This window comes from Glycine soja, chromosome 11 (genome assembly GCF_004193775.1).
Source record: "Glycine soja cultivar W05 chromosome 11, ASM419377v2, whole genome shotgun sequence".
Lineage (NCBI taxonomy): Eukaryota > Viridiplantae > Streptophyta > Magnoliopsida > Fabales > Fabaceae > Glycine > Glycine soja.
In genome coordinates, this window is record NC_041012.1 from 25,342,043 (window position 1) to 25,367,520 (window position 25,478).

Below are 25,478 nucleotides of genomic sequence, written 5' to 3' on the forward strand. Positions count from 1 at the left end.
TATTGGGCCCGTACCCAAGTTCAATAATTAAAAATATTAACCTTTCATAAAGAAAGAGTAAGAGTTATAAAGAGGGTGAGAGCCAAATGTGGAATATTGGTGGAGATGAATGGGATCCACTTGAAGGGACTGGAATTCTTGAAGTTGCTACTCTTTCTCTTGATGAACCAGATTTGGAGTCAATTTTTTTCACTGACTATGGACAAAAAAATGATGAGATTGAAACTGTTCATGTGTGATATCATAGTTATGTTTAGGTTTCGTAAGTTTTATTTGAACATTTACTTATTACAGTTTTTTATTATTAGATACTTTTTTTGTCATGCTGAAGAATTTAATCTTGTTTTATATTATAAATTATGCTTATTTGTGTTTTTTTATCATTTATAAAATGTAGTCACACTTCTATTAAATTCTATTGTTAATATATACATATTTTATTATTTTTTTAAGAATTTGTATTAACGTACCTGTACCCTAGATTCATGGAAAATCCAGTATCCCGTACCCGTATCTGTTCCCGGGACTGGTACCGTACCCGTATCCATGCAACATAGATTATGCAAGATATATATATCTTAAATTGTCAGTTCTGACTTGAGAAGAATACATTATGAAATTAATGATGCATTCAAAGTCATATTATGTAGGCAGATAGAGTTGATTTTCTATTCCGCCATTTCCTTTCATCAGTTCATGTTAAAATCATTCCTTTGCTTTTGATTCAGGTTCAAGATTTGAGGGAGAGTGAGCGGGACTTGAAGTTGATATTGGTAATGTTTAGACGTGAGTCCATTGATTCAAGGTTCGAGTTTCAATCATCATCTTGAATTCAGTTGATATTCTGTATCGTTCTGCTTTTCATATTTTTTCTAACTAGGTTTTGACATTGCAAGGAACCTTCAACAAATGCTTAGAAACTAATGAATTGTGGAAATAAGTTAAAAATTATTTTTATTGGACATGAGAAGAAATGTTAGCAGCATAGTTTTTATCTATCCTGAATAGCAGTGTTGACTTGATGACCTTGGAACTGCTATAGTGGGATAGTGGGATGGCCATTATTGTGAAACTTTAAATACATATGTTAGAACTTATGGCAGAGAGAATTTTGTGAATCAAATTATAGATAGAAAATGAAAGTTCTATGTATTGATTTGAGCTGATACAATATGCATTTTATAGACAGAGATTGGGATGACTGATCCCAGTTACAGTTGCACCAAACTAGTGGACTATAACTGTCACTACATCTGACAGCTGTCAATGACAGCTAGGGGTGATTACACCCTTTTATATTCTAAGCCATACAGACAATACATATTCACTAACATCTACCCTTCAAGCTCAGGGATGGTGTGAGGAAGACAAATGATCACACATTGAGGTCTAATACCTCTGCTCGATGCTACATTCTATGGATAATGGATGTGAAAATTCTAGCATGGCTGGAATGGGAGCTGTAGTAAAACAGTTAACAGTATTGTAGTGTCTAAAGGCGTGTCCAGCTTCAAAATTCCTTAGGAAAAATTATGAGTGGCTTTGCGATCTTAGTATCTTACCATAGTTCTTCATGAAATGCTTGTAAGTAGCTGTTAAGCCCCGGAAATCGACGTAGGTTTTTAAACGAATCTCAGAAGAGAGAAAAACACTAACAGAAATGAGGTGAAAGATTGTGATATTCAACCCAAATGAGAATCAGTTACACCTCACCTTATATAGACAGTTACAGTTGAAACTGTCAACTGACTCTAGTCAGTTAGTTAACTAACTATGAAAGTACAGAAAACCATAGTTAAGCCTATACACAGTAGCATATGAAAATAACAGACTAAATCGAGGGCTCAGGAGGTTGGAAGTAAACTTCTCAGCCACTCTGAGCTTGGATCTGTAAGTAGCAAAGTTGGAAGGAGTTAGAGCCTTGGTCAGAATGTCAGCTTTCTGATTAATGGCAGGGGCATGAATCACTTGAAGCTACTTGTCCATAACCTTTTCTCTGACAAAGAAGAGATCCAGTTCCATATGCTTAGTACGGGAGTGCATAACCGGATATTGAGCAAGAGCAACAGTGCTCAAATTGTCACAAAATGACTGGAGAGTGACGAGGAATTTGCAGTTCTGACAGAAGGGACTTAATCCATGTAACCTCAGCTATGGCCAATGCTAAACTTCAATCACTTGTGAGTAACAGCAAGAGAGAGAAGAATTCTGACTGTGACAGGTTTGATTACAGGAGAAAAGGTCTCATTGTAATCATAACCAAACTGTTGGTGTAAGCCTTTGGCCACAAGTCTGGCTTTGTATTTGCTGATAGTACCCATCAGGATTTTCTTTAACCTGAAAGACCCATTTGCAACCCACAAGTGATCTGTTAGGGGGCAGATCAGTGAGACACCAAGTTCCATTATTCATCAATGCCTCATATTCAGCTTTCATGGCTGCTAGTCATGTCGGATTAGAAAGAGTAGACTTTGTAGACTTAGGTTCAGTATGAGCTAAGAGAATTTTAGGCTGCAATCTGGGCTTAACAATACCAGCCTTGGCCCTAGTGCACATTGGAGGAGTGTTTTCTGGTCTGACAGGAAGTAGCGACAGTGGATAAAGACTCTTGGTTTAAGGATTCATGTGAATCTGGGAGATCAGAAGCAGGACCAACATCCACTGAGGATGGATTTGGTGGTGACTGGTGAACAACTACCTGAGAACCAGATTGAGAAGCAGATGTATGATCTACTGGTGTGGCAGAAGTTGCTGCTGTAGAAGGAACAGACAAGACAGTCAAGGATTGCTGAGGAGAAGCAGGTGCAGCAGCTGGAGAGTCTAAGGCTGGGTCACCAAACAGCCGAAGAAAAGAAAAACTGAATTCATCAAATTGCACATCCTTGGAGATATACATTCTTCCATCTGCAGCCATGCACTTGTAACCTTTGTGAGAAAGGGAATACCCCAGAAAAAGGCATTCTTGAGACCTTGGCTGAAGTTTGTGCTGGTTAGGGCCTTAGAGGAGGATAGCGAGCACAGCCAAACACTTTTAAGAACTTTTAATCTGAAGTCTTTTGAATAACTTCTGATAAGGTAAGTCTTTATGAATAGATGATGATGGAAGGCGATTAATGAGATACACAGCAGAAGTAACAGCATTATACCAATACTCAAGAGACATGGAAGCTCGAGACATCATGGTTAAAGCAGTCTGCTCCTATGTTGCACACCAAGAAGCAACAGAAGTAACTATGTGTCTCTGCACTTCCTTTCCACCACTCCATTCTGATGATGGGTATGTGGACAGATCAACCTATGTTGCACACCAAGTTCTGCAAGATAATTGGTAAATGGCCTATACTCTCCCCCAGTCAGATTGTACAGCTTTAACAGGTAAATTGAATTGAGTTTTAACTAGAGTATGAAACTGTTTAAACAGATCAAGAGTTTCAGATTTACTTTTCAACAAATAAAGCCAAGTAAATCGAGTGTGAGCATCAACAGAGGTTACATAATATCTGTAACCAGTGCTGGATAAGAAAGGGGATGGGCCCCACAAATCTGTATAAATGAGTTCAAAGGGAGTAGAGTACTCAGTAAGGGAAGGGGAAGAGGGAAGACGATGAGACTTGCCAATGCAGCAATGAGAACAGAATTCAGAACCTGTTTTATTGATAAAGGGTATATTACACAATTTGGACACAATTTTTGTAACATTAGGATGACCTAATCTGGAATTCCAAGTGGCAAAAGAAATAGCACTACTAGAGGCAGTATTTACATGAGACACACTAGGACAGATTCTATCTACACAAGTTGCAGAATCTGATGAAGCGCTTGGCATAGGTTCTGAGCTAGCAGAGGAAATGGTATTGACGGTGAAAGAGGCGGTTGAATTGCTGTCTAGTTGACTGAAGCAAGTCAGGGAATTAATAACGGCAATCACAGCCTACCATCCCTTTAAGAAGCACCTCTTTAGATACCCGAGATTTGACCAAACATAGGTCAGAATGAAACTCTAAAAAGACAGAATTATCCCTACTGAATTGACTGACACTGATTAAGTTTTTGGTAATTGAAGGAACAAACAAGAGATTATTAAGGACAAGAGGAAATTTAGGATTAAAGGGAGAGACAACCTGAAGAGTTGATATTCAACCCTTGGACATTACCAATTGTTATTTGATCTGGTCCTTCAAAAGGAGTAGTCTGATGAGTATTCTGAGAAACATTTGTGACATGATGGGAAGCCCCAGAATCTGGATACCAATTTGGAGAGGGGGTCAAAGCGACACTAGTCAGATTAGCCTATGGAGGATGCTGATTCTGATGTTTCAGATAATTGTTAGAATTCTGACTGACTTTGATACTCATTGGGATTGGCTGAGTTCTGGGATTGGTTCTGGTCAGGATATTCCATAGGCTGAGTAGGAACATAATCATCATTGTGCCTTTGATAACAGTATGTTGCTTCATGACTATACTTGTGACAGATTTGACACTGAATGTTAGCATAACGATCTCCGCCGCGTCCACCAAGGTGACCACCACGAGAGAAATTCAGGCCGCCACTGCCACCACGGCTGGTGCCGGTGTTGACATAACGATTGCCTCTGTTGTAATTGCTGTAGCTTGAACCAGAACTCGACGAAGAGCTAGAATTACTGGGAGCAACATATGCTTGCGGATTAGAAGAGGCCGAGGAACTGGAAGCTTCTTGTGCAGAACTGAGACTGAAATTGGGGCTAAAATTAGGTTTAGCTCCTTCGGTGAGATTGATTGAAGCAATAAATGAGGCAAGAGTTTTCTTGCGAGCAATGCGAGTCTCATGCGCAAGGAGAGGCACAACCTCATCAATGGACATAGACTCAAACTTTCTAGTGACAAAAGTAATGAGCGATTCAAACTTGTCTGGTAATCCATCAAGGATGATATCTCCGATCGATGAGAGCGAATCAATTATAGTTTGAATACAAAACAAATAGTCAGAAATGGAACAGTTGTTGAAAAAATGTTACGCAAATCGTTGTGGAGTTGTCTCTTCTTCGCATGAACAATGGAGTAGAAATGCATATGAAATTTATCCCAAAGATGCCAAGCAGTTTTGCATCCGATGAGTTGCAGTAAAAAACCAATTGATACTTATCTAACTACTGTTGAAACTGAATGTCTGGTTCTAAAGTGATCTCAGCTCCCATTGACTGCCTTTCTTCATTGACTGCCTTTCTGTCAGAGATGAGAGAATAACCGGAGCAGAGGCAAATAATACATCCTGTTCCCATACCTTCTTCATCAAGTATTTAGAAGAAAGCACTGTTTGAGTTAAGCAGGGGTCACCAGTATCTCAAAGGTTTTTCGCTGCTGCATACAGGACACAGATATTGTTCCGATTCACTTTTGCCTCCTACAATGTCTTCGACCATGCAACCACGATCACTATGTCCATCCCTAAGTCCAAAAATTTAGAAGTTTGCGGAGAATTCGTAGTTAGTAGTCAAATTTAGTTTCAAATCCTTACAGTATCCCTATGATTTCTTGTGAAATCCACCACCTAGCTGAACTCCGAAGGGGGTAGTAGTTGTCACCTTCAACCTTAGTTTTTGAACAAGCCCTTGAGCAATGAGTTATGGCTTGCACATCTATCAAACATCACCAAGACAGAAACATCTCTAGTTAATCCCCTCAATTGCATGGGCTCTGGTTGAATCAAGCCTCGGGCAGAATATAGATATAAATCAAGCCATTGACAAGAAGTGACAGGTTTGCCAGAAAATGGCCAGAGGTCAGAGTTGACTGAAAACTCTGGCGAACATAGGCTGAGGTTGGGGATGGCTAAAACTGCCAGTCTTAGGATCCGATAAGGTGTTGGACTTGATTCCCACATTGGAAGTATGAGATTCTAGCATGAGACCTATAAGCCATTAACTCTTCAACTAAATGGCTAGCTTTTGTGGTGTGGTCCTCCCAAGGTTCTTATCAATTGTTATTAGAGCTCTCCATGTGTCTTTGTGGTGTGGGTGGTGATGCCGGCATTGCGATGTTTGCTCAAGACTAGTCGAAGGACTAGTATTACCACAAGCTGATTCTCATTTTTATTTGGGGAAAAATTCAACAAGCATGTAGTGCCACAAGTCACTTCGTAACCTGAAAACTACCAGCCAGGGACAGATCCTGAAAATTTGTTTAGTGGGGGCAAGAAAATAATATTTTATTATCAATGTCCAAAGAAAACAGTTGAAGTTGAGTGTAATTTTGACTCACTGAACTTGCTTTATTGATTTCAAATACATGTATATATAGGATACAAAAAGTAGGAGAGAGACAGCTCATGACAATGACATAACACTGCTGTCTCTCTGAATAAAGATGAATCACTAAGCAACCATACATAAACTACACATATATTTAACACTCCCTCAAGCTGGAGCGTACAAATCATATGCACCAAACTTGGTGAAAATATCTGCTGGCTGCTCATTAGAATTAATGAACTCAGTGACAATCTCCTTGGACAATAATTTTTCCCGAATGAAATGACAATCAATCTCTATAAATAGGATGAATATGAAGGAGACAAACGATGATAGTTCAAGAAGTTATAAATAGGATGAAGATTACGAGTAGACCGAGTACCTTTTCTGATGGCAATGGGCCAGTCTGAATCAGAGTGATGAGAAGAAGAAGAAGAAGGATCCATGGTTTGAGGATTGGTTGAAGAAGGATGAGGATCACGAGGAGAGACTTCAGGCACTGTAGAACCAACTTGCTATGCCCCGTGTTGATAAGTAATAAGAGGTGGAGGAGCAACTTCAGTTGAATTTGGTGAAGAAGATGGGGCTTCACCAACATTTTGGTCTGAGTTACCTAGAGGACTAGGAGAAGGAATTGGAAGTACGTCCTGGAGAGAAGAAGAATGGTCTATGGAAGGTGAGAAGAAGGGTGTGTCTTCAAAGGTTACATCCATAGACATATAATATCATCTTGTGGTTGGAGTAGCACTTGTAACCCTTTTGAAGACGAGAATAACCCAAAAAGACACATTTGATGGCCCTAGCAGAAAGTTTGTCTAAACCAGGAGAAAGATCATGGACAAAACAAGTACAACCAAACACTTTAGGAGAAACATGAAATAATGGATCATGAGGAAAAATAATAGAATGAGAGATTTGGTTTTCAAGGGAAGAAGAAGGCAGCCTGTTAATTAAAAATCAAGCAGTAAGCACTGCATCTCTCTAATGGTGTGTAGGAACATTGGAGTTTAACATTAGGGAACGTGTAGTTTCAAGGAGATGACGATTCTTCCTTTCTGCTATACCATTTTGTTGTGGTGTATGAGGACATGTGGACTGACGTAGAATACCTTTTGAAGATAAAAAGGAAGACAAATCATGAGAAAAATACTCTTTAGCATTATCACTCCTGAAAATCTTTTGTTTTTCCAAATTGATTTTCAATCTCATTAAAGAATGACATGAACATAGGCAAAAGTTCAGATCTATCTTTCATTAAATAAACCCAAGTACATCTAGAGAATTCATCAATAAAGGTTACAAAATATCGTAAACCAAAAGATGTAACACGACTTGGTCCCCAAATATTAGAGTGAATGGTAGAGAAAGTCGAGTTACATCTTTGTACAGTTTGAGGGAATGATGACCTAACATGTTTTCGTAGTTGACAAGACTTTCATTCTAAGACTCGAAGATTCTTAAGACAAGGAACCATCATTTTCAGTTTTGGTAGACTTGGGTGACCCAGACGATCATGCAAAAGTTTGGGTTTTGAAGTTGCAAAACAAGACACAGGGCAATTGGACTCTAAGTAGTAAATTCCTCGTGATTCATGTCCTTCTCCAATTAGTTGACTTGTGTCATGTTCCTAAATAACAAAAGAATTAACAGTAAAAGTTACTGAGTAATTTAATGAACGAGTCAACTGAGGGAGATAAAGAGACTTGACCACTTCCTTGAGATGCAACTTTGGAATCATTAGCTACAGTAACAAGGTGAGGAATTTTTGGATAAGAAATGGATGAAAAGGAAGACTTGTTACCAGAAATATGATCAGAGGCACCTTCGATAGATTGAGAAATACATGCTGTTGAAAAACATGGTACGGAGGAAGAGCTTGCTTTGTTGTTGGACTTCTTAGATTTGAGCTTCAAATACTCTTGGTACTTCTCATCAGAGAATCTAGACTCTGATTTGTCTGACTTAGACACTTGTGTTACTTTGTCAGGGAAACCATGCAAAGAATAACAATTTTCTTGAGTGTGGCCCATCCTCTTGCAATAGATGCATTGAGGACGTCCACCTCTTCCACTGCGGCCTCCTCTATTGTTACTGCCTCCTCTTCCACGAGGTGCAATCATGGCTGATGTTTCCACAATGTCAGCTACATTTTCATCTTTCAATGCATGAGGCACACAAAGAAGTCTAGTGATGAGAGAGTCCATTGACGGAACTTGGTCTCCAACAAGAATTTGATCACGCACATGATCAAAATCTGAGTGTAGGCTCCTCAAGATAAGAACCATATAAAACTTGTCCAGCTTCCTATTCACTTCCTCCAATGAATTAGCCACAAGAAACCTTTTTAGCTCTTCCACTGCTGCTCGAGCTTTTCCTATATGTGCAATCATGTCATGACTAGTTTGCTTGAGAGCTGTAACTTTCATGGTTGCATCAAATAGACTTTGAATATCGTTGGCAAAAATCTCTTGGGCCTTCTTCCAAAAAGAGCAACATGTTTTGAATGATCTAAGAATTTTCAGAACATCTGGCTCAATTGATTGCCATAGCACAACACAGAGCTGAAAGTCAAGCTTTTCCCATTCACGTCTCATGTCGTTTGGAAACACATCAACACTTTTCTCCAAGTAGTCATGATATCCTTGACCAAGAAACCACAGCTCCACTGAAGTAGACCAAGACATAATTTTTCAGTTGAGTTTTGTAGTTGTGATGGTTGGAGTTCCAGAGAAAGAAAAAACAGGACCAGCGGAAGCCATTTCTGATAAAAAAAGGTAAAACGTAACAAAGAAGTGGAGGGAAAGCAAGGGCTGGCACATGCAACTTGCCAAAAAGCAAAGACGAGGTCTGAAACGTGTCCAGGAGAAGAGGACGAGGCTGTTGGAGCAAGTCCGGTGACCGGACGGCGGCGCGTGGACTACACGCGCCGAAATTAGCGCGAGATTGTGGCAGTGTGTGGCGGCGCGACTTCCAGGGGTGAGTCGCGCCCTTCAAGGCGCACCTAACCCTGGCTTCATCGGAAAAAATGGTGGCCGGCGGCAGCGACGGCGGACGGAGGCAGCGAACGACCCCGGAGAACTCAGCTCTGATGCCAAGTTGAAGTTGAGTGTAATTTTGACTCACTGAACTTGCTTTGATTTCTAATACATGTATATATAGGATACAAAAAGTAGGAGAGAGACAGCTCATGACAATGACATAACACTGCTGTCTCTCTGAATAAAGCTGAATCACTAAGCAACCATACATAAACTACAAATATAAAAAAAAAAAAAAACTTCGTACCCCATTGCCTAGAGGCTCTTCGCTATGCGAAGGTATGGGGGAGGGATGTTGTACGCAGCCTTACCCTTGCATATGCAAAGAGGCTGTTTCCGGATTCGAACCCATGACCAACAAGTCACCAAGGCACAACTTTACCGCTGCACCAGGGCTCGCCCTCACATAAACTACACATATATTTAACAAAAACAGTATATTATATCTTTACAGAAGAAAAATATTATATATTTCTACCAAATATATAATTTTATGATAAAAAATCGAATTTACTTATATAAGCTTTCACAAATTACAATCGAGTGAAGGTGTGTTTCTCACGAACTTCATGCATGTGTTTAGTATTATAGGAGCAAAATAGTAAAAATAAAAAGGTTAAATTATTATCTCTTCGCCATAACTTTCTACATTCTTCTAAAAAAATATTCTCTCTAGGGAAACACCTGTTTTTTATGGGAGCAAAATCTTTTTTTATCAAATACATATAAGAAAAAAAAAATTATTGTGGGGTAATTGCCCCCTTAGTCCCTAACCTACATCCTTCCCTGCTACCAGCTACTACTTTTTCTAAGCCACATAATGAGAGCAGAGTTAATCGTGTCTGCAATAAGTTTGGCACACATGATTCGTGCCCCATCTTTAGCAAGATTGTTAAGAGTTGAGGATATTTTAGTTTTTATATTTTATTTGTAATATGCGTGTATGTCTGTAACTTCATTAGTTGTGAATAGTCTGGCACCCAATTGATACATAATTTTCTAAACTACAACTTCTTTCAAATGGAATTCTTCTAACAACTTGTTAGATAACAAAACTTTGAAAAATAATATAAAAGAAATGTAAGCTTTGGCTGTGGTTGACATTTTGGTTGAACTAATAACATGGTGAAGTTGTGTGTCTCATCTAGTCCTTGTTTGCCATGCTAGGTTGCCCAATCCATCTAACAGAAAATGTGGAATACTAATAGAGATCTGTGTCTGCAGGGATGTCATGGATGCACGGGAAGCAGAATACAGAGCTTGGGCTCGGGTTCAAAGTTTGAAATCATCTCTTGATGAGCACAACTTAGAACATCGAGTTAAGACAGCCAATGAAGCAGAGGCAAGATCTCAACAAAAGCTGGCTACTGCTGAAGCTGAGATAGCAGACATGCGACAGAAATTAGAAGATTCTAAAAGGTTAACCACCAAATTGATGCTACTAATTGAGAGTTTTGTCTAATGTAATATGCATCTTACACATGCTTACCATAAGATGCATTATCTATTCTATTTTGCCTATTTGCCTCTGATTGCATTGGTTTCATGAATGATGAGATGTTCTTTTGTTCTTCTTTCGTTTTGGTTGCTTGATTTTGTTTATCAAGAATAAAGGCAGTTGACAAAAGTTATAATAGGTCTTTTTTTATTTCTATATTATTTATTTTATTGAGTTTTTGTTTGATAAACAATACTTGCTTTTTTCTTAATCCTTTTCTACATGAGCTTCTCTGTACTTTCTCTGAGCTTCCAATTGTTGAAGCCAAATTACTTTGTCATTGTATTCTATCAAATAGTGCTTTTGTTAATTCTCCTAATTGGAAAAATCCAAGTCCCACATTGGCTAGAGATAGTGTCAAGATAAAGTATATAAGTGGGGGGCAACTCTCATCCTATGAGCTAGCTTTTGAGGTTGAGTCATGTCCAAATTCACCTTTTAAGGTTGTATCTGAGCCTATCTTAGATCCATTAAACAGGCCACACACTAAGCCCAAAAGTGTCGGGCGTGAGGGGGTGTATTGGGAAAAATCCAAGTCCCATATCGGCTAGAGATAGTGCCAAGATAATTAGAATATATGAGTTGAATTACTCCTGTTCTGTTATAACTATAGTTAGCTATGTTAGTTATGATAGATAACCTCTACTAACTTTAGGTTAGTTAGTAGTTTCCACTGTTAGTTACAACATTTGCTTAGCTCTTGTATAAATACTAGAGATGTAACAGAATTCAGTAGGAGTTAGTTAATATCAAAAAGTCCATTTCTGAAGTTTGAGCATTTCTCTCTTTTCATTTCTGAAATCCTTTTAGGATAGGGTATATAAGTGGGGGACAATCCTCACCCTATGAGCTAGCTTTTGGGGTTGAGTTAGGCCCAAATCCACATTCTTAAACTCCTGATATTTTAACATGCGAAAAATACAGTTTGACACGATGTGTACCTACTTATGTTTGTGTTCTTGGAATTTGAAACTTGATAATTATCTTTTTTGTGTTATTTGATGAATTTGCTTATCCTTTATGTCAGTAAGGTGCAAGTTGATCCATGTTTTATGTGAAAGCAGCTGAAAGGATCTTATGAGACCATGTTTTAGTCCTTCATCTGTGTGCAACTGTATGCCCTTAACCATGCTGTATTATTTTAGTGATGGTTAACACTATTTTTCCATATTGTTTTCTATTTCAGGCAAATGTGTGATCTGTCTGATGTCTTGAAATCTAAGAATAAACAAAATGAGAACTACATGTCTGAAATAGAGGTTGGATTTCTTATCTGAATGGGGTGGAATTCTTTGCTGCATAATGCCATTTTTTTTACTGATTATTCTGTTAGTAATTGTTTTACAATTTTAATTTTGATCTGTTGCCATTGGGATAATTTTCCTGCAGAGTATTGGACAGGCATATGACGACATGCAAACTCAAAACCAACATCTGTTGCAGCAGATTACTGAAAGAGATGATTACAATATTAAGGTAATTTGTCTTGAAATTGGTTGCACCTTTATAGTTTTACTTTTAAAGTTATGATGATTTATTTCTATGGTCTTTGCCATCTACATATAAAACAAGACTCTCTGTATTTCACAAAACATACATTCTCTGATGAGCATTGGTTTGGTTTGGCAAAACATGGAGCTAATCTGTTGATATTGTTCTATTCTGGTTGTTCTGCATCTGTCATTTGCTTTGCCTTTCTTTATTCCAACTATTATAATTTTAACTTTTGGTATTCAGCTGTTATTACTGGTTGTTGTTAGAGAGCATTCCATGAATTAATTCCCCCTCCGCTAATGTTTGTAGACATCCATTTTATCTTAGACTTAATAATATTTTTGAAACTTTGGTTTTTAACTGTACTGAATGGCGTTGTGTGATTAATGTAGCCAACCTAACCTAGAGTGATAAGGCTTTGTTGTTGTGGTTGTATAGATATGACTGTAAAATCAAATAAATAGTATTAATTTGAGTTAACATAAAATACTAGGTTTGAGATTGGTACATATCAACTTGAATTAAAATTGTTACTTGCAAAACAAAGTGAAGGCAGCAAAATGTGTCACAAGAAAGGGAGAGAGGGTTTAAATGTGACTTGTCAAAAATTTGAAACATGATAACTCAATTTTTATTGATTTCTAAAGTCTTATTGTTTAGGATCCTTCTCTCACTTCAAAAGATTCCGAGTAACTTCAGCTTTTGCACTTTCAGTATTTGAACTTATAAGATTTTAATATATTTAAGAGATGCTTCTGAATAATACTTAAAAATCGTTTTGATGATTTTCATGATTCCATCCATATAGACATTTTCATTTTTGCTGCTAACCTGTATAATGATAAGATGAGTGATAGCAACACACTCTCTAATACACTCCTTCAAGCACACTCTCTAATTGGTAAGTTTATTGAAAACTACAAAATTAGGAGATAGAATCAATGAATATGAAGTCGGACCTACAAAATTGTCATTTTCAGTAAATTTTTACCTATAAGAGAGTGTGCGCAAAAGAGTGTTTCTAATATTTCTCTAATGATAAATAGTATTTTCAATATAGTTTGTTAATCATCAAAACATATTACAAAATTCTTTCATTCAAAGGGACTTTGGATCTTGTTTGCCAAAAATTGTTATACACTGAGCATTTATTATTCTTGAAGATCAGTTATATGTTTATATAATGATATTTGTCATTTTTCTTGGATTTTATTAGAGTATTGTAAAGAGAGTAGCAGTATTCAACTGCACTCTCGGGTAGTTTACTCTAGTTAATTCAGTTAACTCTAGTGAGTTAGTTACTGACAGCTGTTGACAGCTTTCATAACTAACTATCCAAGTCTATTAATATCAAGCTGTAATACAGTATTCAGTGGCCAATAATATATCCCATTTCTCTCCTAAAGTTTTTTTTTCTCAAAATATCTTCTCTTGGATTCTGTTAGAAATCTGTTATGGTATCAGAGCTCGGTAAGATCATCAATGGCGGCACTAAACTACACATTCCTCACTTCTTTTCCTCATTTGATTGCTCATAAACTTGATGATTCGACTTTTCTTCCATGGCGCCAACAAGTTGAACCTGTTATCAAGTCTCATTGTCTTCAATGATTTGTTGCAAATCCTCAAATTCTACCGCGATTTCTCTCCGAAGAAGATCGTGCAGTTGGAGTTGAGAATCCTGCGTATGAGGTGTGGTTACAACAAGATTAGGTACTTCTTACTTGGCTTCAATTGACGATTTCAACGTCGATTGTCTCGAGTTTTAGGATTTGCTCACTCCTATGAAGTATGGGAGTGGATTCACCATTACTTCCACAAGCAAACTCAAGGCACAATGTGCCAATTGTGCACTTAGTTGTGAGCTACGATGCTTGGAGGAAAATCGGTGCGAGAATTTTTGTCGCAGATCAAAGCGGTTTCCGACTCTCTTGCCTCGGTCGGAAGTTCAATCATGCTTTAGGAGCATATTGACTCGATTCTTGAAGGTCTCTCGTCCGATTATCACTCGATTATCGAGATAATAGAGAGCAAATTCGAACCTATTCCTATCGCGCAGGTTGAATCTCTTGTCTTAGCTTATGAAGCTCGTTTGAACAAGTTCAAACAAACTCTAATTCTTCTTCAATTAACTACACACAAGTGCACAAGTCCTCGATGGTTACACGGTGCCAAACAAGTCCTTTCAGCAAATGGAATCTCAGTTTTTCTTACTATCATGGTGGCTCTAGTCATGGCGTTGTTTTTAACCTCGGTGGTGGTCGAGGCCGCGATAGTGGTCGTTTTGCTGACTTTCAGTGCCAATTGTGTCGACTGAAAAGTGACGGCGGTCGGTGGTGGCCGGAAAAGGAGCTGCAAGTTGAAGGGCCCACTAGAATGCATAAAATAAAGGAAAGAAGTTCACTGGAAAAGGTGTGGCGAATATAAAGCTCCAGCGGGGATAAACTGTTTTCGTTATTCTCTCAACCTGGCTCTAGATACCATGTATAATAAGAGACAATAAAGAGGGATATTTGACTGAAACTGTGTATCAAAGCACACAGCAGATGCTCTATTATATAGTGATCATTACAATAAATATTGATAATGAGAAGATATTCAGTTTCCTCTAAATCAGGACGAAGACTAGGGTGGGAAAGATAAATTTATTTCCCACTGTAGGAAAGGAAAATGTGATGTAATATGGTCTGTTAGATACAAACAATCAACGGTTAAGAAAAGTGAGGATCACGGTAGAAGTGCCTACACTAAATTAAATTAAAAAAACATCATTTTTTTGTTCTTTCTCTTTCTTTCGAATGCATAAAACTGTATCTCTAGCCGTTTTGAAGCCGGCAATAGGCGACGACTGAAACATTTGCAAGGTTGGATTCTGACGTGCCGACGACAAATCGACTTAGTAGGCATGTGGAATGTGAGGCAGCGGTAGATGATCACGGTAGAAGTGCCTACACTAAATTAAATTAAAAAAACATCATTTTTTTGTTCTTTCTCTCTCACGTTTCTTTCTCTTTCTTTCGAATGCATAAAACTGTATCTCTAGCCGTTTTGGAGCCGGCAATAGGCGACGACTGAAACATTTGCAAGGTTGGATTTTGACGTGCCGACGACAAATCGACTTAGTAGGCATGTGGAATGTGAGGCAGTGGTAGATGGGCGCGTGGCAAAGGAGAAGGTGAAAATGAGATCATTGATCCCAGATATGTTGTGTGCGAGGCCATGGATCTGAGGTGCGAGTCTGTTTTCAGATCTGAAGCGTGAATTGTGTTTATAGATCTAACGCTCAACGTGTAGCAATGTCGGAGAGGGAGGTGGCAGTCTTCGACACGCTGGTGCCATCACAAGGATTGACGAGGATCTTGATTATTGTTCTTGTTGTTGTTGGGGTGTGGGGCTTGAGCCATTTGCCGAAAGGTTTGAGCTTTTAGTGATTTCGGGCGGTGGTGGAAGATTTTCCGGTGAAAAATATCGAACTGCAAGTGGGACATGGCTTCGTGGATGACAAGTGATAGATCAGTAGTGTTTCCTAGAAGATGAAGAGCCTCGCGGTGGGAGGCCGCACTTGATCATGAATGGTGTCGACGGTGCTGGCAAAAACAATGGAAAAAAGGAAGGGAAGAGGAGAACGACACATTCTGTTTTTTTCTAGTTTATTTCATTGTAAGCATTTTCATTTTAAGCATGCCCACCGTAATCCCCACTTATTTTAACTGTTGATTGCATCTAATGCCCTATATTACACCATGTTTTTGTTTCCTATGGTGGGAAACAAGTTTACCTTTCCCACCTTAGTCTTCGTCCTAAATCCGATCCTAATAAATCTATATGCCTGCTGGATTTTAGATTCTCACTGGATTGCAGTGAAAAAAATCTTAATTCATCTTAGGCTTGCTGTTTTGTGGCAATCCTACTCTCTTAGAGCCCTCTGTGATGCAGACTGCGAATCTGATATTGATGACAGACGACCTACTTCTGGTGCAGCTATCTGCTTTGGTCCTAATCTCATATCATGGTGGTCCCGCAAGCAGCAAGTTGTTGCAAGATCCGGTACAGAAGCAGAATATCGAAGTTTAGCCCAAACTACTGCAGAAATCTCTTGGATCCAGACTCTGTTGACTGAATTGAAGGTTCCCTTGAGCACTCCCATTGTCTTCTGTGATAATCAAAATGCAGTTACTATTGCTCACAATCCAGTCCTTCATGCAAGAACAAAGCATATGGAAATTGATGTCTTCTTTGTTCGTGAGAAAGTTCTGACCAAGCAACTCGTTGTCCATGATGTTCCTGCTCTTGACCAATGGGCAGATGCACTCCCCAAGCCACTCTCTCAAGACAGATTTGTTTTTCTAAGAGGCAAACTCAAAGTCTCCAACCACCTTGAGTTTGAGGGGGGGGGGGGGGGTATTAGAGGTAGCAGTATTCAACTGCACCCTCAGGTAGTTTACTCTAGTTAATTCAGTTAATCCTAGCGAGTTAGTTACTGACAGCTGTCATAACTAACTATCTAACTTTATAAATATCAAGCTGTAACACATAATTCTGTGGCCAATAATATTTTTCATTTCCCTCTTGGAAAGTTTTTCTTTCTCAAAATATCTTCTCTTATATTCTGTTAGATTTTATTTGTCTTTTTGGTGCAGCTTGTTTTGGAGGGTGTACGGGCGAGACAGAAGCAGGACTCATTGCTCATGGAGAAGCGGGTCATTGAACATGAGATTCAGCAAGCAAACATATCATTGAATGTATATGATGTGAAAGCTACAAGAATTGAAGACCAGGTAGCTGGGTCTTGATTTCAGTTGCAGTTCAGATATGACTTTGGAATTTTACTTATCCATACTTGGTATGCAGTTGAAGTTTTGTTTGGATCAGCTTCAAAAACTTGCAGAGGATAAGCTTCAAAGTTCCGTCACTTTGGAAAATACACAAAGAAGGCTGTCCGATGTTAGAAGACAATTTCAACAGGTTAGGGATACAGTGGTGGAAATGCAATCTAAAATTGGTAGTAATCGAGTGACGTGCATGGAGTTACAAGTAGAACTTGAGAAAGAAAGGTATTTAGTCTGTAATAATGCGTACAAAATTTTTCTTCGAATGATTTGGTACACAGAAGTTGTGAACCTTTTTGTCTTTTTATATCTAGGTTTGCCAAGAAAAGAGTGGAAGAGGATCTGGAGGTCGCTAGGAGAAAGTTTACGCGCCTTAAAGAGCAGAATGAGGGCTCTTCAGTAACTGAAAAGCTTCAAGAGGAACTTGAAGAGTACAGGGACATTATCAAGTGCAGTATCTGCCAAGACAGGGCAAAAGAGGTATTTGTTAAATGTACTGCATGGTATTATATGTGTTTCACAAAAAATGTTAGTAAATATGCAATTGGATGCTGAGGGTATTAGCCTTGAGGTGTGGATCTGTCGTCAAAGTTAGCTCCATGTGGATGGACTTCACCTGCGGTGCATGGGTCTGAAAACCATTGGAGGCACCTTGTGGTTATGGTCAAGCTGATTCTGGAGAGGGGGCTAGCTCCACATAATGGGTCTAAACATGCTCAAAATTTTAGAAGTGATTTTTCCTTTAAAAAAATGCTGAAACAATTAGCCTCCATAGGTGTTTGGCCATGCTCTGGTATTGCTAAATAATAAAGAGTGCTAATATGTAATATCCTTTCCAAATATAGCTGTAAAAGAAAAGTGATGTTGCTGAACTATAGGCTTGGAAACTTGTCTACAAAAAAGGTATAGGTTTGGTGTTCACACATAAAAGTTTTTTCCGTAATGAAGTAACTGCTTTTCAAGGAAAAAATAAATAAACAGCTGTTTCTGAAATAGATTTACTCGTGACACTGCATTTTCAAATGTAGTATCATAACAACCACAACCATGTGGATCCTTACTATAATTGTGGGCCTATCCTAGACTAATTGTGCTCCTCCCCCCCCCCCTTCCCCGAAGCCTGCCTTAGTTGCGACCTCTTTAGAGGCTGCCTTAATTGTAGCCTCAAGGATGGTGGTTTAGTCCCACATCAACTAGTGACATAACCAAAATAGTATATATAAGTGGGGAACAATTCTTAAGCTTATAAGGTTTTGTAGGATTTGTTTTCTTGAAATCTAATGGTTATGATTTGTTACACATTATATATAGGGGCATAGGGGGATATACTATGAGTGTCTTATGTGAGAAAAGAGAATGACTAATCTCAATCAAGCCTAGATTAAAATACTTTGGAATTCATTAAAACCTCATGTGACCATTAAATTTCTAAAAAACTCACCAAAAATTCAAATATCTCAAGATTTATCTCAATTAACACATCACTCTTCTTTAAGATTATCGTTAACCCATCACTGTCACAACCATGAATGCCGCCACCACCACTGCTATATGACTGCTACTGCCATCATAGACACCAATACTATCACCATGATTGTTGCCGTTGCCATCACCATCACCATCACCGTCACCGTCTCTAGAACTTGGAGGAAAGCTAGGGAGAGAATTAAAAATGATTTATAAGCTCAATTAAAAAACAATTATCAACAAATATTTTTTTAATGCATGGTTGGTTTATTTTTTGCCAAATCATTATATTTAAATTCAAATTTATTGATGCTTGCTCTGGTCACTGTTAGATATAGGTTATGTTTTGATAAACTTATCTAAACACACTCATAGGAGAAGAAAATAAGAAGGTAAAATGAAAAAAAATTCTCCCATAAACCAAAATTTGCTTATGCACAAGTCAAAATCAGCTTTTGGAGAAACTAAATGAAACAAGCTTTTCAATTAGCTTATATAGAAGTTAAAATTAGCTTTGAGAGAAGCTTATTTCTTTTTTATTTTCTTCTATAAGTGCTTATGGAGAAGTATCTAAGGGGTGTGCACATGTTTTAGTCACTTGCTAGTCTGTTTACAAATTTTTAATTTGAATAGAACGAAAAAATGACTTTTCTTTTTGGGGTGAAAAGCTTATACATTTTTTTTTTGTCAGGTGGTAATTACAAAATGCTACCACTTGTTCTGCTACTCATGTATCCAGAAAGTTGCCGGGAGTAGGCATCGCAAGTGTCCACAATGTTCTACAAGCTTTGGGGCTAACGATGTTAAGTCCGTTTATTTATAACTAGAAACTTGGTTCTCTCCGACATGTCAAGAAGAGGCCGGTGTTTTCTTGAAAAACATCTGGTGTAAGGATACCTACATAGGGGTTTCAATTGTATGCTTAGTGCCAACTGTTGAGATAAGGAACATTGGCAGCAATCAATGAGTGCATGTCTCCCATTTGGACCAAAAATGATTATTTTTTGCTGGTACTTAATCTTAGTACCACCCGTTCGCATTTTTGAATCTGGGATGATGTTTAGCTTAACATTAATAGATAGAACAAACTTGGAGCCATAGGAAATGTGATATTTGTTCTTTGCAGATTTATCATAATGCATCTTCCAATGCGATTTGGAGAGGTCATGAAAGGTTGATCTTTGACCCTGCAATTAATAATTCAAGTTTTAAAGCCTGAATTGGCATCATGGCAAATATCCTTGGAAGTTGACTCCAAAGGTGGCAACCACGATGTCTTACATCTGTAGTTCTGTTTCTCCTGCCGAAATGACACAAGTACAAATTTTGGTTTCTGGGGATTTGTATATATCTTGGAGTTTATAAGGGGTCGTTCAATTTTGTTTATAACAGCCTGTAATTTGTGTAATCGGTAGATGAGATATGATATCATTGTAATCGATGTGAAAAGTTATGAAAGCTCGATTGTATCATTTTTTCCATTTATTTTCAATGTTGCCTGAAATTTTAACCGATGTCTTGTCTGAGACTTTCACTGCGAAACCCCTCACTATTGATGTGGTTGTATTCGAAATTGATTTGAACACATTTTATTCAAACCTGGCATCTTTAAATTGCATTGACGCAGCCACTTGATGGGTATGATCATGTAAAACATTAACTGATGGTATAAATTGTAGTTTTGCACATTTTTTTTCAGTGTTCAAGTTGGTTTAGTTGAAGTGTACTTTATCAAATTAATTGCAAGAATACTTTCATAGAGAAGTCGATCAATGTAAACCGTTGCGTGTTGTCTTAGCTGCGTAGGTCCTTGTAAGAGTAGTAAAATATTTGAAGTAAGTTTTAAGTTTAGAGGAGTGTTTGTAGGAGGACAATTAGTGGTCAGTGTTTTCTTGTAAGAGTAGTAAAATATTTGAAGTAAGTTTTAAGTTTAGAGGAGTGTTTGTAGGAGGACAATTAGTGGTCAGTGTTTTCTTGACAATTTAAGACTCATGAAAAGATTTATCCTATGCTTGATTTAGAATAGGTAAGCATGGTGTTCACCATAATGTTTTGGAGACATTACCGTTAGTATGACACATTGTAAGGATTTTTGGAGTTGAATAAGAGATATAAGAGATGGATAAAATCCTCAAAAATCTTGTTGATAGTTTAGTTTTAATCGTTTGAACTAGCTTAGTTGGAGCTTGAGTAGGAAACCCTTGATATGATTAGTGTCCTAGTTATAAAGTTAGACATCGTAAACAACAATCGAAACCTTAACTTCAAGTGCTAAGTTTACAAAAGTGAGCAGTAATTTGTTTTACTTATCTAGTTAACACCAGTTAGTATCAAGTCGGAAACTAGAATTGGTAGAGCGTGAGAGTTATGAGTCTAGTATACCAAAGTCAGGAAGATCATGTTGAGGGAAGAGGGTTAAATCTGAGGGTAGTTAAATTATGTATTCTCGATTATCATTTGTGAACTAGAATTGGTAGAGCGTGAGAGTCTCGAAACTCTTTTTCTTGAATCGTTCGATGTTCGAAAAAGAGTCAACCATGTGGTTAGTCGTGTTTCCTTGTGTCTGTCTGTTCGTTTCAAATTGTCATCAGTGTCTCTTATGATGTTACCCTACTTCAAATAGTATGTCATTCACATTCTATTATCGTTGAAATGTCACTTTTGCGATAAAACTTAACTTATGAAATACTATCACTGATGAAATGAGGATCGTTAGATTTAGTCACTAAGTGCAGAGGAGTCTTTTGGTTGAAGTCATTGAAAGTAGCTTCAATTGGACACACAACTTGGTGTTGGGAACCAGATGCGTAATATCTTTATTCGGTCTTTCGGCAAAGTTTCGGGACGAAACTTCTTTTGAGGGTGGAATTGTAAAATCTCATTTTTCGTGAATTAAATTAAAAATGTTTTTCATTTAAAATAAATAGAGTTTTAGAAAAAAAGATAAGGTTTTTATAATTAAATAAATAAGGAAAAATAATTTTATTAAAATAATGATTTGAAGGAAAATAAAAATGATATTTTATTTATCCATAAAATAATAAACAAAAAAATAGAGTAAATAATAGACTGTGAGTATTATAAATAGAGGCATCTTAGATCAGTTTTTAAACTAACAATACTTCATACGTCTCCTTTACCTCTCAATTTCGTTTTCCCTTTTCCTCCTCCCAACATCCTCTTTTTTTTTTCGTATACCACTAAACTGCCTCAGAAAAATGACGATCTTGGTCTCATTCATCGATTGACCGTTGTAAAATTTGAACCCCATGTTTGAAACTCATTTACAAACATTCTCATCGTTGGAAATTATGAAAACGTGTTGGAAATGAGAGAAATACCCCTTTGCATCGTAACTTTTTCTTTTCCGGTCGAAACCCAAAACTGTCTCAATAAAACTAAGATCCTGGACTCATTAACCGTTGGATTGTTGTAAAATATTTAGATATGTTTGTGATTCATTTTCACACATCGTCATCGTTGGGATTTGCAAAATAATGCTTATGGAGGGAGAAATACTCATCGCATGTAGACAATGGAATGGAAGCTTCAATCCCTTCTCTTCCCTCTAACGCTTGGAAATCTTATCAGAACAATAAGAGAAAAAGCTTGAGGAATCTCAAGAAACTATTAGAGTTGCCGCTGTCCTTGTCAGAATACACACGTGAGCACGCTTAGACGTAAGAGATGAGTTTATCGCAATTGGGGTTAGAATGAACATGTGTAGGGGTTCTTAAAGGATCAAATTGAGCTTTCTTTTGGGATGTTTATTGTATTGAAATTCTTGTATAATTATGTGAAATTGTTTGAGGGGTTTTACTCCTCGTGGATTGAGAAATAATTTTGTATAATTTGTTTGTGTTTTGAATAAGATTAGCGTAAAAAATAGTTATATTGGGATTATGAAATTATGATTGAGATTGCATATAAGTGATAAATTGAATATATGATGAATTGTAGAATAATATATTACTTTGAGATTATAATATTGTTATGGAGATTGAGTATAAGTGCAAAGTTGAATGTGTTAAATTGCGAGATACACATAAACATAAGATGGTTAATTGTGATATAATTAGATGTGAAGTTGTGAACATGAGTTTTGGTTGTGAATAAGTGTGTGGTTAACACTTGATGTGACATTACTTGTGTTGTGAGCTGTGAATTATACAATAACCCGACCAGTGTTTATCTAGAGGAAAATGTTGATGCGCAATGTTAAAAGAAAAATGTAGGTTTCCTAGTTAGGAACCAGTGTTAAATTGTAGCACAATGTGTTAAACGTGTTTGAAACACAAGTGTGATGTTGTGAGTATTGTATAATTCATGAGCAGTGTTTGCTTATAAAATTATTGTTGAAATCGAGTATAAGTACAAAGTTGAACATATGTTAATTTGTGAGATACATGTAAACATGTGATGATGGATTATGACATTATGATATGTTAAATTGTGGGCATGATATTTGATTGTGAATAAGTGTGTGTGTTTAAAACACTTGATGTGACCATAATTGTGTTGTGAGCTGTGAAGTATACAATAACCCGACCAGTGTTTATATTGAGAAAAATGTTTATGAGTAGTGTTAAAGAGAAAGTGTAGGTTCCTAGTTAGGAACCAATGTTAAATTGTAGCGCAATGTGTTAAACGTGTGTGAAACAAGAGTGTGAGGTCATGGGTATTGTATAATTCATGAACAGTGTTTGCTTGCAAAAAAATATTTTAGGGGTTGGACCTGAATCAGGAAGATAAGGCCTTAACGGATTCTTTAGAGTCTAGACCTTGGGGGTAAAGACACTCGGTTTGAGTGCTCCTTTAAGCCTATGTTGATCCCATATGGTTGGAGCATTCTTGCAAAACAGTGACCCCGATTGGTCACCTTATGATTTTACTTAGTGGGAGTGACTTGACATACTCATTGTGTGATATGTCTTGTTATGTACTCCTAAGCGCCCCAGGGTGATTTTTCACTAACATGATACCACATTGCATATAGGCTTGAGTCTTAGCATAACTGTTGCATAATGCTTGCTAATTGTTTATTATGAAATTGATGAGTGTTATTATGTCTTGATCAAAGTGTGTGATTCATGTGTAATGTGATTGATGATTGAAAAATAAATTTTAAATGACAGTGGTGGAATTACGTGAGTTATGTTTAAGTAAGTTGTATCTCATTTATATAATATATATATCTAGTTGTCTTGTTTCTCTACCAGTTAGGAATGTGATGACTCACTCCTTGTGTGTTTTTTGTGCTTGGATCCTGTGATGATCTCGAACTTGTGTTCGATGGAGTAGATGACTAGGTGAATTGCTTTAAGAAACTTTGTGCTAAAAGATGTTGGAACACAATGCTCTGATAGGATGTGACATTGGGACATAAGTTTCTATATTAATTGCATGAAGTCTTGAACGGTCTTATTTTTAAGCCGAGATGATTTTAGTATTTATTGGACAAGTCATTTTATGATGTTAGAAAAGTAAATGTGAGCCTTTTACCCTTTTGAAAGACTTTTATTTAAATGTGTTTTAAGAAATTTTAATTAATTATAATTTATTATTTCTTATATTATTAGTACATATATGTATGAGGTAGAGGGTGTCACAATTTTGATGCATAATTTGTGATGGTTTGTAACTTTAGGTGGATTTAGAAAGAACCTTTTCTTATTAAATTGAGAAACTATATTTTGAGATAAAAAATAACATTTAAATTTAAAGGATTTTCAATTGTTTAAAAATATTACAATCAAACTAACGAAGTTGACATAAAAAGGTATGATTGTAGTGTTTTTAAATAATAACTATTTTTTTTATTTTTGTAAAATTATCAAAGTTCATTTTTCATAACTATAAAATTTAAATATGACTTTTTGGTCCGAAGTTAGGTTCAGATTCTACATGGCATATTTTTTTAATTTAAATTTTAAAATATAATTTCAAGAGATTTAAAATCATCACAAATTACAAAAGAAAATTAAAAAAGATCAAAACACAATTTTTAGGTATTAAAAATCGTCAAATTAAAAGAAAAAAATGCAAGAAACCCTTTTTTCCCAAATTTAGACCAGACTCCCAGTCACATTATAAATGTTGGTGTCCACCTTTGCTCTAGAACGGTGGTGCGTGTATCAAAATGCATATTACATTAAAAAAACAAATAAAGGCTCAAACTTTAAACAAAAATCAAACCATTTTTTTTTAAATTCATAAGAATCATTTCAGCCCCATAAGAAGCACCACACCACACAACCGACACATAGTCTCTTTTTTATTTTCTTTCTTTGATGCGTTTCTACAAAGACAACCTTTTAACTATTTTTTTTCTTTCTTGCTTGCTTGCTCCTTATTTCTTCACTGAATCCTAGAGTGTCATCGTCAGGGTTCATTGGTGGCAGTGGTGTGTCAGACTTTTCGTCGGGACAGGTGGTTTCAACAATATATCAATTCTGGCGGCTACCATAACATTACTGCTTCCGTGACCACCAACCTCCACCCTCTCTACCATACCCAACAACAACAAAATGCTATGCAAATTATAAAAATGAAGCAATTTTCAACGTCAAGAACCAAAAAGGGGAAAAACCTAGGGCATCTGTTTTCAAGTGAGTACTTGGGGAACTCCGAAAATAGTAAATAGGGTAGGAGTGGGGGAGAGGGTGTGATCATTGTAGTTGTGGTAGTCATGGTTGGTGAAGGTGGCGACAAATCACCCATGGAAGAGGGACCATCTTGGAGATTGGGGATTTTGTTTTTCATGTAGAAGAGAAAGAGATAAGGAAAAAGAAAGATGTGTCTAATTTTTAGTGGTGAGACATGATACATATAGGTTCGGATATAATCGAACCCAACTCTAGGCCACAAATTTACACATTTTATTTTTACGAGGACGAAAAACATTTTAGCCTTAAATAAA

General features: G+C 37.1%; 1 protein-coding gene across 3 annotated transcripts in view; it reads left to right on the forward strand.

The window, feature by feature from the left end:
• The window catches only part of LOC114373477 (E3 ubiquitin-protein ligase BRE1-like 1), a 35,294-nt gene extending 15,117 nt beyond the window's left edge, over positions 1-20,177 (forward strand). For 2 of the 3 annotated variants that reach the window (XM_028330939.1, XM_028330940.1), the window contains exons 12-19: positions 729-805; positions 10,496-10,690; positions 11,956-12,028; positions 12,159-12,245; positions 16,904-17,041; positions 17,115-17,317; positions 17,407-17,572; positions 19,251-20,177. In XM_028330939.1, coding sequence (XP_028186740.1) covers positions 729-805; positions 10,496-10,690; positions 11,956-12,028; positions 12,159-12,245; positions 16,904-17,041; positions 17,115-17,317; positions 17,407-17,572; positions 19,251-19,382 — 1,071 coding nt within the window. In that variant the 3' untranslated portion in view covers positions 19,383-20,177. The remainder of the gene's footprint in view (positions 1-728; positions 806-10,495; positions 10,691-11,955; positions 12,029-12,158; positions 12,246-16,903; positions 17,042-17,114; positions 17,318-17,406; positions 17,573-19,250) is intronic. The other variant, XR_003658407.1, reaches the window with a different exon arrangement.
• The last annotated feature ends 5,301 nt before the right edge of the window (positions 20,178-25,478 follow it).